At 37.4% G+C, this 12,162-nt stretch overlaps 1 protein-coding gene across 4 annotated transcripts in view; it reads left to right on the top strand.

Moving 5' to 3' along the window:
- The window catches only part of THEGL (theg spermatid protein like), a 55,534-nt gene that overhangs the window by 21,832 nt on the left and 21,540 nt on the right, over positions 1 to 12,162 (top strand). For 2 of the 4 annotated variants that reach the window (XM_042984467.1, XM_042984466.1), the window contains exons 4-5: positions 6,335 to 6,463; positions 8,699 to 8,836. In XM_042984467.1, the coding sequence (XP_042840401.1) occupies positions 6,335 to 6,463; positions 8,699 to 8,836 (267 nt within the window). The remainder of the gene's footprint in view (positions 1 to 6,334; positions 6,464 to 8,698; positions 8,837 to 12,162) is intronic. The other 2 variants (XM_042984468.1, XM_042984469.1) reach the window with 1 other exon arrangement.

The following is a 12,162-nucleotide window of genomic DNA, read 5'->3' as shown; positions in this document are numbered from 1 at the left end:
AAAATTCATATATTGAAACCTAATCCCCAATGTGATGGTATTAGGAGGTAAGGCCTTCTGAAGGTGATTAAATCATGAGGATGGCATATGCATGAATGGGATTAATGTCCTTATAAAAGAGACTTCAAAGAACTCCTTACCCCTTCAGCAATGTGGGAACACAGCAACAACATGCCTGGCTATAAACCAGAGAGCATGTCTTCACCAGGCACCAAATCTGCTGATGCTTTGATCTTGGATTTTCAAACCCCCAGAATTGTGAGGAATAGACTTCTGTTGTTTATAAGCCACCCTATCTATGGTATTGGTGTAGTAACCTGAATAGATTAGGACATCAGATATGTGCCTTGCAAATATTTTCTCCTAGTCTGTGGCTCGTCTTTTCATTCTCTTATCAGTGTCTTTTGTAAAGCAAAAGTTTTTAATTTTAATGAAGTCCAGATTATCAATTTTTTCTCTCATGGATTATGTTTTGCTTGTATTTTAAAATGCATTGCTAAATCTAAGATGACCTAGATTTTCTCTTATGTTACCTTCTAGAATTTTACAGTTTTGCATTTACATTTATATCTAAGATACATTTCAAGTTAATTTTTGTGATAGGTGTAAGGTATGTTTCTAGATTTTTTTTTTTGTATGTGGATGTCCATTTTTTTAGCACCATTTGCTGAAAAGACTGTCTTTTGTCTGTTGTATAACCTTCAATCCTTTGTCAAAGGTTAGCTGACTGTATTTGTGTGGATCTATTTCTGGGATCTCTCTTTTTGCATTGATCTATTTGTCTATTCTTTCACCAATATGATTGTCTGATTATTGTGGCTGATTACTACTGATTACTACTACTGAAGTCAGGTAGTAGCAGTCCTCTGATTTAGTTCTTCTTTTTCAATATTGTGTTGGCTATTCTGGATCTTTTATCTCTCCACATAAACTTTGGAATCAGTTTGTGAATATCTACAGAGTAACTCATTGGGATTTTGATTGGGATTGCACTGGATCTGATAACCAGGTTGGAAAGAACTGACATCTTGATAATATTGAGTCTTTCCACCCACGAACATGGACTCTCCATTTATTTAGTTCTTCTTTGATTTCTTTCACCAGAGTTTTATAGTTTTCTTTATATGAATCTTATACATGTATTGTTGGATTTATACCTATGTATTTCATTTTTTTTCTGCTGCTAATGTAAATAGTGTTATGTTTTAAATTTTAAATTCCAATTTTTCATTGTTGGTGTATATAAGAAATCAGTAGAATTTGTGTATTAATGTTGTATCCTGCAACTTTGCTATAATCTAAAATTTTCATTTTTAAAAGGCTTGTTTTTAAACATTAAGAATATAACATGCTTAAATACTCTCTTTTTCATGGACGGGTACATACTCATATACATTGATGAGAGGCATGCACTGATAAGAGATGTGTTAATGAATATTGCTAGAACTGTTAGTAATCTTAGAACACTTCTCTCCAACCTGCTCCTTTTGCATTAAAAAAATTTGAAGGAGTGATTTAATTAGACAATTGAGCTTAGAAAAGCTAAGTAACCCAGCTTGGGGGTACCCAAACTGGGATTTGAATCTATGTTCATAGCCCACAAAATCCATTTACTTACATTATATCACAATGGCTGTTTTAGAAAGATGTGGTCCCTTTGATGGCATGGAGAATTAGAGCCAGGAAGATTTATTTGAGGCTATTACAAAATGTAGGAGACAAATAATGAAGGCTTGTCCTAAGAGAGTGGCTTTTAAGGTTACAAGAAAGGTTAAAGTCAAGATAAAGATGGGCAGGACTTAGTGACAAATGAAGAACCTGAGAGAGGAGGAGTCAAATATGATTTCTAGGTTTCTGTTTTTATTTTTAATATTTTTAATTTTTATTTATTTTGAGAGAGAGAGTATGTGTGTGCATGCAAGCTGGGGAGAAGCAGAGAGAGAGAGAGAGAGAGAGAGAGAGAGAGAGAGAGAGAGAGAGAGAGAGAATCTCAAGCAGGCTCCACACTGTCAGCACATAGCCTGACATGGGGCTCAAGCTCAGGAATCCTGAGATCGTGATCTGAGCTGCAACCAAGAGTCAGTCACTTAATCGACTGAGCCACCCAGGTGCCCCTTTAGGTTTCTGCTTTTAGAAACAAGGTGGAAAATGCTATTACAACTGCAAAAGGAAACACAAGACGGGGGCAGGTTTGGGAGGAAGGTAGACTTAGTCATGTGGGATGCTTTTGAGACATTCAGTAAGTATTTGGAAGTGTAGATTTAACACTCAGGAGAATACTTGATAATTCCTGGAGATACTATTTTGGAAACATCAGTATTTAGTGATGTATTTTTTTTTTTTTTAATATTGAGGAAGAGGGAACCCTGGGGCACATGCCATTGTTTATTTTTTATTTTTTATTTTTAAAATTTTTTTTTAACATTTATTTATTTTTGAGACAGAGAGAGACAGAGCATGAACGGGGGAGGGTCAGAGAGAGGGAGACACAGAATCTGAAACAGGCTCCAGGCTCTGAGCTGTCAGCACAGAGCCCGATGTGGGGTTTGAACTCACGAACTGCGAGACCATGACCTGAGCTGAAGTCGGACGCTTAACCGACTGAGCCATCCAGGCGCCCCAACATGCCATTGTTTAAATTGCCAAAGAGATACTGCCTAAGGAAAGTGAGAAGGAGTAGGCTAGAGAATTAGAAGACAGATGTTAGCTGAACCTATTGTGGTAATCATTTCACAGTACATGCTGTATACCTTAATCTTATACATTGATGTATGCCAATTATTTCCCAATAAAACTGGGAGAGGGAGAGGGAGAGGAGGGGGAGAGAGAGAGAGAGAGAGAGAGAGAGAGAGAGAGAAAGAAAGGGGGAGGGGGAATGAATCAGGACAGAGAGGGCCTCAAAAGCCAAGGAAGAAAATTATTAAAAGAAAAGTGGAACCTTTGAGGATACATTTAAAGAATTTGTGGTTGACCAGACTGACAAAGAAAGATTAGAGACCAACTCATAAATCTTCAAGTACATAAAGCAGTTTATACGGATGAAAGCTAAATAAATATTTGTTATAATAGGAGAAATTATAAGAATTTCAGAACAATTACACTCTGGAAATAGACCAATGAAAGCTGTCTTGTGTTTTCTGACTCTGGAAATAGGTAAGACTAGAGATTTAGCTGTTCAGAAAAGGATGACTGAACACAGAATTCTCCAGAACCCATTCTAGGTCCCTTATTCTAGAATTCTAGGGAATTCTGTAATTGTGCCAGATTTTTGTTATATTTCATAGATCCATCAAATAGGTATGATATGGATAAGAATTCTATGCTCTGGGGTCAAGTCCTCATCATAGACCATAGAAGATTAAACACTTATTTCCTTGGTTTTATTAGCTATGTAACAGCTAAACATAAGTGATTTTTAAATGCTGTCAGAGTAGAGTGAAGAGTCATCTGCATAATATGTTACTTTGACATTTGGTTATTCTCCCTACCTTCTGATAAACATTGTGTCCACGTTTTTCTCCACTGTACAGTCTCTGCTCTTTCTTTTCCCACTGATCCTTCTCTTCCAGCTTACTTTGAACCAGATCTCCTGCCTTTTACATAACTCTCAATGCTTTTAGTTCATACTATGTGTTTTCTAGTTTTTAATGGCCAAGGTTTCAAGCAGATAATGATCTCATAAGGTTTCCATTCCTGGGAGGCATCATGAGGACCATATATTATGAGCCTGGTTTAATTGCTGTGTCTAAAACACCTTTTGCTTTGAATTTGAAACAGTGAATACAAAACCAATATACACACATTAACATTGAACGACACAGGTTTGAACTGGTACCCAGATTTTTTTTGATACATACTATAAAATTACTGTAAAATATTTTCTCTTCCTTATCATTTTCCTTTTTAAAAAAATTTTTAATGTTTATTTATTTTTGAGAGAGGCAGGGGACGGGCAGAGAGAGAGGGAGACACAGAATCCGAAGTAGGCCCCAGGCTCTGAGCTGTCAGCACAGAGCCCTATGTGGGGCTCGAACTCACCAACTGCGAGATCATGACCCAAGCTGAAGTCGGATGTTTAACTGACTGAGCCACCCAGCGCCCCTCCATATGATTTTCTTAATAACATTTTCTTCTCTCTAGCTTACTTTATTGTAAGAATGCAACATATAATACATATGCAAAGTATGTGTTCATTGACTATGCATGTTATCAGTAAGGTTTCTGGTCAACGGTGGGCTATTAGTAGTTAAGTTGTTTGGAAAGTCAAAAGTTGTATGCAGATTTTTCAGCTGCATGGGGGTTGTGCCCCTAACCCCTCATTGTTCAAGGGTCAACTTATATATGTCACCTTTGCTTCCTAATCCCCGACTCCCTTAGCCTTTCTCACCAGAGCTTTGGTATTTACCCCTAAGATGCTCCTCACTTTTTCTATTACCACTGATACCCTCCTGGCCAAGTCCTATTGTCTTTTGTTTTTGTTTTTGTTTTTGTTTTTCTTCAGTTTCCATTCTTGATGTCTAAGTTGTATTTAACACTTTCTTACAATATTTGATGCAACTTGTCTTGCAATCTTCCTCTCCCATTCCATGGTGCTCTTACCTCTATCCACCAAATCTTCTCTTTTGGAAGCATAGTTACTGTCTTCCCCAATGTCACTCCCACTGTGGCCCTCATCACCTGAGGCCCCAACTTCTGCTGTAGCCTCTTCTCCCTGCAGTCATTCTCTCCTCTCCACCCTGTTTCACATTACCATCAAGTGAGTCCCCAGTTTTCACCATTCTTTCATTCATCAAACTATGATGGAACACCTGTCATATACAGCACTAAACTATCCTAGTGGGATAGCTCCAAAAGATTAAGTCATGTTCCCTCCTTTGGATGAACATACAGGCTGGAGAGGCAGGCACTCTTTGTCAAAACTATGGAAGACCTTGTAAGCCACAGTAAGGAGCTGGGACTCCACTGTAAAGTCAGTGGAGACCTTTAGAGTCTTCAACAAGGAGGTGACTTGATCAAATTGGAGTTTAGAAGACCACTCTTGCAGGGGTGTGGACAAAGGAGTGGGGATGATGGGATCTGGACAAGGAAAGCAGCCACAAGGATAAGGAGAAATGGATACATTTAAGCCATATTTAGGAAATGGAATCCACAGAATGTAGGGGATGGGGATATTAATTCATTGATTAATATTTCTAATGGTGACTCTGGCTAATGCTTACAAAGTAGAGAAATAAATATTGTGTACAAAAGTATTGACAAAGTTAAAAACAGAGCCTTATGTTTTATTTTTTAAGTTTTTACTTATTTTGAGAAAGAGAGCACAAGCATGTGCATGTGTGCACGTGTGCATGAGTGGGGGAGGGGCAGAGAGCGAGGGAAAGAGAATTCCAAGCAGGCATCATGCCGACACAGTGCAGAGCCCAATACGGGGCTCAAACCCACGAACCATGAGATCATGACCTGAGCTGAAATCAAGAGTAGGATGCTTAACTGACTGAGCCACCCAAAAACAGGGCCTTCTAAATAGATAAGCTCAATTAATTGGCAATTTTAGTTATGTGCAAAGTTAGGTTACTGAGGCACCTTCTGACTCCTTGGTGGGGCTTTTAGGGTCTCCTTCTGCCTGCCCCACCCACTGCAGCAACGCTACTTAATCATTTCCCAACATGACTTTCTGCTTCTGTCCAAACGTTGTCTTGACCAATACTGTCTAAACATGCTTTGATCAACATTTGATTATTCCCATTTCTCATGGTTACCCCAACATGGAACATGCCTCATTTCTGGCAATCTGTGCCTTTCACTTTCTTCCTTAAGCCTTTCAGGTGAATTCCACACCGATTCTCCTTTTCTTTTCCCCCTCTGCACAGTAATCATGCTTATTTTACAGACTAAAAAATCTAATGTCAGTAAACACTTAGCTCACTGCCTGGCCCACAGTATTTCAGAAATGGAAGCTATTAATATTACCCTGATACTATTTTGTTTTCTGACTTCCTGGTACAGGGCTTCACCCACAATGGAAGCTCAATGGAGATAGATGGCATGCCCATTTTATGTTGACCTGATTATAAATTACAGTGTTAATTATATGATGGCAGAAACATAACTCTTTCTAATTTTTGGTCACCACGTTTTAGGACAGGAGGTAAAACAATCTTATTTTAACTACCATAAATAGTTGATCTGTTTGTGATGCCTAGAAACTGTTACATTCTGTAATCAAGATAGTTCTGGAAGTGAAGCAACATCAGTATAGAAGCCACCAAGAGCCATTTCTAAGATATCCATTAGTAGTGAATTCCTTACCATTTGATTTTCTGCTTTTTAATAGAAAACTGTTTTGGGGGAATCAAGATCCTATTCGCCCTGTTTCCCAGTTTGCTTTGAAGGCTCAGTTGACCAAAAGACTTGAGGACCTTGCCCATCCCAAGGAAGTCTCCCACCGATATGTACCTAACAGGTTAGTTAGTGTTTGTGTGCTATCAGGTTACATTAGCAGGAGTCCATAGGGAAAATGACACAGAATCTAGCCGTTTTATCTGAAAGCGATAAATTGTCCAAACTATAGTAGAAAATTATTGAGATTAAGGATTCTATGTATTTCCTAATCTGATTCTACAGTAAAACTTTTCCAGAGCAAGATTAATATTAGCCATTATAAACTTGTATTATACTGTATAATGTTTTAGATTACCAGGATTTTGAGTTTTTAATAAAGTGGTAGTATTACACCAGGGTATGTACCATATATAACATTGTTGTACATGAACTATTTATACATGCAACTTTTCGTGGATTTTGTATACCACCCGTGGGCTTGATTACCATTAATTAATTACTACATGTGAAGGTTAGAATATTGTTAAGGCTTTTGATACCCATTGCCAGTTTGTTTTTAATGCGTATTTGTTGAATGACTAGGCTTTCTGTTGGTTGGCTCTTTGAGGGAAGACTCTGGAGCAGGGGAGGGAATGGACTCAAGTAGTGAGGGAGGTTAAAGTAACAAGAAAAAGTTGAAGATACCATTATTTACCTGAAGTTTGGTTTCCAAGATAATTGATGTGTCCACTTTTCTCTTTTTGATATACAACTTTAGTCAAAAGTCAGCAAACTTTTTCTGGAAAGGGGCAGATAGTAAATTTGACCATAAAGTCTCTGTTTCAACTACCCAACTCCACTACTGTAGTAGGAAGCAGCCACAGATTTTATATAAACTGAACATGTCTGTCTTCCAATAAAACTTGAGAATTTTTGCATCTATGTTTATGAGGGGGATTATTCTGTATTTTTCTTGCAGTGTCTTTGTGGTAATGTTGTTTCTTGTAATGTCTTTACTCATTTTTGGTAATGCTGTCTTCATAGAATCAATTGGAAAATATATAAAATTGGCATTTCTTGTTTATGTATTTCATAGAATCCACAGTGAAATCATCTGGGTCTGGAGTTTTTGAGTAGGATGGTTTTTAATTATAAATTCAATTCACGTAATAGTTATAGGGCTGTTATAAATTTGTCAAATTAACACTTGTTAAGTGGAGCATGGGGTCACAGTTCAACAACAGATCATAACAGAATTTGAAATAAAGAAGCTTACTACTCACAGATCCTAGAAGAAGTACCCAGCATGCCTCGAGGAGTCACATGGGCAGGTTAGGACAGAGGGCAGAGAGAGGCAGGACCTGGGGCACATGTCTTATTAGAACCTGCAGGTGGAGTGCTTTGGGTTTCCCAGGCAAAGGCCAGATTCATCAATTCAAACCAAAAGAGCAGGGTGTTGGTAGGCTCCTTGGGAGTCATATCTGAAGGATGCATAAAAGGAAGGCATTGAGGGTCAGGTGACGAGGACTGTTGCTGAAGTCCTATCAGGAATGTATATTTACTTATGCCTCTGTGGACTGTTATCTAGGGCATGTGCTTGTGAGAGGGGCCTGTATCATTTTAAGGTCCCTAGAGGCTGCTTGGCCAAACAAAATGGGTGCTGAGGCAGGAGTACCATGGAGGGGCTTAGTTAAACTCTTGACAAGGGCTATTAAGATTATATCTTTCTGAATGAGCATTGGTAATGTGTATCTTTCAGTTTTAAAATGTGTTGGCATAAAGTTGTTCATATATTCTTTTATTTTCCTTTCACTTACTATCTGTCCAATCTCTAGTGATTGTCTATAAGAGACTAAGAAAGTATTTGGTTTTAAAAGTAGTAAATTTCCTCCTCTCACTAGTCTATTTTTGGTCTATTTAGAAGATGCAATTTGGGACGCCTGGGTGTCCAACTTTCACTCAGGTCATGATCTCACAGTTCGTGGGTTTAAGCCCCTCATCAGGCTCTGTGATGACAGCTCGGAGCCTGGAGCCTGCTTTGGATTCTGTGTCTCCCTCTCTCTCTGCCCCTCTCCCCCTCATGCTCTATCTCTTTCTCTAAAATAAATAACAAACATTAAAAAAAATAATTTAGAAGATGCAATTTATTTATTACAGAAAATTAATCTGTTTTGGAATAAGATATTAGAAGCCAGCTGAAACTTGATGGCTGCAACTATTTCTGATTTCTTCCTATGTGGAAAATGGCTCAGCAGTAAAGGGGTAAACTATCATACTTGCTCCTAGGCCTAGAGCTGGAGGTTAGTGTTAAAAATTACTATGATAAGTCTAATTCATATTCACTTCACTCAGTTCTTTTATCTTCTACAACTTTCAGGGCTCAATATTACTACAGCTGTGGTAGAGAGTCTATAATCTGGGAGATCCCTTCTGCTGCACTGTTTAGCCAGCCGTCCAAAAGGATCCAGAAGCTGGCACTGCCCAACAGATTCAAGAAAGAATATCTATTAAATAGGTAAAGTACCTTGAAAATCTCTATAAATTCGAACCTAATTTGGTTAAATCTCACAATATTTTATCTATTTTAGTGTATGTGGTTTTATGAACTAGAAGTCCACTTATGTTCAAAGAATCAGGGTAAAAAGATCAAATATTTGCAGCAATTGTAGGTAATCAGAAGGTTATCATCAGTAATTACATTGGACTCAAATTGTGAAGTTGAACTATGCACTGAACTTAGCATCATTAGTCAGTTAAAAGGAAATATGCAATTGAAAAATTACAAGTTTTTGCATTTTGTAGAATTTGATGTTTCTCTTATGCCTCTGTGACTTTTCAAATGTTGCTCCTTTTGCTTTGAATGATGAATTTCTGCTTGTCTTTAAAAATTATTTTAATGTTTTTGTTTTTGTTTTGTTTTGAGAGACAGAGAGAGAGAGAGAGACAGACAGAGCGCAAGTAAGGAAGGGGCAGAGAATCTGAAGCACGCTCCAGGCTCTGAGCTGTCAGCATAGAGCTCAATGTGGGGCTCAAACCCACAAACTGCAAGATCATGACCTGGGCCGAAGTCAGATGCTCAACCAAATGAGCCACCCAGTTGCCCTTCTTGTCTTTAAAAGACAATTTTTGAGCACCTGGGTGGTTCAGTCAGTTAAGCATCTTGATCTCTGCTCAAGTCATGATCTCACGGTTCATGAGATCGAGCCCCGCATATCGGGCTTTGCGTGGATCCTGCTTAGGATTCTCTCTCTCCCTCTCTCTGCCCCTCCCCCTCAAAATAAATAAAATAAACTTAAAAAAATTAAGTAAAAGACAGCTTAGGTGATACTTCCATATGGCAGCTAAGATTGTGATATGGTTCTTGGAAAAATGCTAAGTTGCATTAATGGAATATATATAGTGTACAGTTACAGGGAGGTGATGGTCCTACCCTATACTACTTTAGTCAAGACATAGTAGGTGGATGTTTCCACTTATGGATGTTATTCTTTAAGAAAATGATACTTATGCTAAGTGAAATGTCATACAGAGAAGGACAGATTCCATATGTTTTCACTCCTGTGTGGATCCTAAGAAACTTAACAGAAGACCATGGGGGAGGGGAAGGAAAAAAAATGGTTATAGAGAGGGAGGTAGCCAAAACATAAGAGACTCCTAAAAACTGAGAACAAACTGAGGGTTTATGGGGGGTGAGAGGGAGGGGTGGGTGGGTGATGGGTATTGAGGAGGGCACCTGTTGGTATGAGCACTGGGTGTTGTATGGAAACCAATTTGACAATAAATTTCATATTAAAAAAAAAACAAAAAAAACCCAAAAATAAAAACATTTTTAAAAATTAAAAAAAATGATATTAAACTTGAAACTATGCAGAAGGAGCTGCATGATATTTTGAGGCTTCTGGAAATATGTTACCTAAAAAATAGTTAAGAGAAATGACATGGGTAGCTTAGAGAAGAGACCAAGGAAGCAGTGATAGCTGTGTTCAAATATTTAAAGGGTCAGCATCTGAATGAGGAAAAGGAGGTAGAAGTAAAATTACTTTGTGTTGATCCTAAAACTAGATGTAGAACAAGGAATTTACAGAACAGGAGGTGTCAGCTAAGTGTAGGAAAATCTTTCTGACTAGCTAGCCAGTAATGGAAATGTTTACCTGGAAAAATCAACTGCCATCGTTCCCACAATCCCTGAAAGTGTTCAAGCATAAGCTGGAATGATGACTTTACATGAATTTTAGAAGATTCCTGCATTTCAGGGAGAGATTGAACTGGGTAACTTGAGTCTTTTTCCATCATAGAATCCAGCAAAAGAAGCCCAATTCCTCCTACAAAATTTCATTTCCTTATTTATCAGTTTGTGCAACAAAATCTGCAGATTTAGTTAAAATAGATATATAATTTGTAGTTATATATCTATATTTACTTATTTATTTTTACTTTTATTTTTTCTATATCTATATTTATAATCCAGAGGAATACTTTAATATTTCACCACTTTTTGAGAGACCTGAATTTGATGTTTCATATAAGTGAAACCCCCTTGAATGCTAAAACTTGCTTTATTTTTAAAAGTTTGTTTCCCTACTTTCCTAAGCAGACGTCTCTGCTACTAAACATACATATAACCTTTGTTCATTGGCTTGAGATCTTTATTATGAACATCAAGTATGTACTTCAATACTGAAAACCTCCCAGAAACTGTTTAAATATGAAGTACAGTTTTTTATTAGGCTAAGTGGTCTGACTTCTTGCTTTTAGCTTATTAGATATTGGTTTCTTATAGTTTTACTGTCATTTCTTTTTTTAACAGGGGAATAGTCTCTAACTAGCCTCTTTTTAAAAATTTAATTTAATTTTAATTCCAGTGTAGTTAACATACAGTGTTATATTATTTTCAGGTGTATAATATAGTGATTCAATAGTTTTATGCATTACTCAGTGCTCATCATAATAAATGTACTCTTAATCCCCATCACCTATTTCACCCACCCACCTACCTCCCTACTGGTAACCATCTGTTTATTCTGTATAGTTAAAAGCCTGTTTTTTTGTTTTGTTTTGTATTTTTTTGTTTTTGGTTTATCTCTCTCTCTCTCTTTCTTTTTTCCTTTACTGTTTGTTTGTTTTGTCTCTTAAATTCTATATATGAGTGAAATCATATGGTATTTGTCTTTCTCTGGCTTATTTCACTTAGCATTATACTCTCTGGATCCATGTTGTTGCAAATAACAAGGTTTCATTCTTTTTAATGGCCAAATAATATTCCATCGTGTGTGTATATATATATGTGTGTGTGTATATATATATATATATATATATCTCACATCTTCATTCATGGGTATCTCACATCCATTGATGGACACTTGGCTGCTTCCATAATTTTTTTTTTTAATTTGAGAGAGAGAGTGTGCATGAGCAGGGGAGAGGGGCAGAGGGGCAGAGGGGCAGAGGGGGGAGGGAGAGAGAGAGAGAGGGAGAGAATCTTTTTTTTTTTTAGTTTTTTTTTATTTTCTTAAATTTACATCCCAATTAGTTAGCATATAGTGCAGCAATTCAGGAGTAGATTCCTTAGTGCCCCTTACCCATTTAGCCCATCCTCCCCCACAACCCCTCAGTTACCCCCGGTTTGTTCTCCATATTTATGAGTCTCTTCTGTTTTGTCCCCCTCCCTGTTTTTATATTTTTTTTGTTTCCTTTCCCTTATGTTCATCTGCTTTATCTCTTAAAGTCCTCATATGAGTGAAGTCATATGATTTTTGTCTTTCCCTGACTGACTGATTTCACTTAGCATAATACCCTCCAGTTCCATCCATGTAGTTGCAAATGGCAAGATTTCATTCTTTT

The sequence above is a fragment of the Panthera tigris genome, chromosome B1, assembly GCF_018350195.1.
Source record: "Panthera tigris isolate Pti1 chromosome B1, P.tigris_Pti1_mat1.1, whole genome shotgun sequence".
In the NCBI taxonomy this organism is placed as follows: domain Eukaryota; kingdom Metazoa; phylum Chordata; class Mammalia; order Carnivora; family Felidae; genus Panthera; species Panthera tigris.
This window is presented reverse-complemented; position numbering and strand designations above follow the sequence as displayed.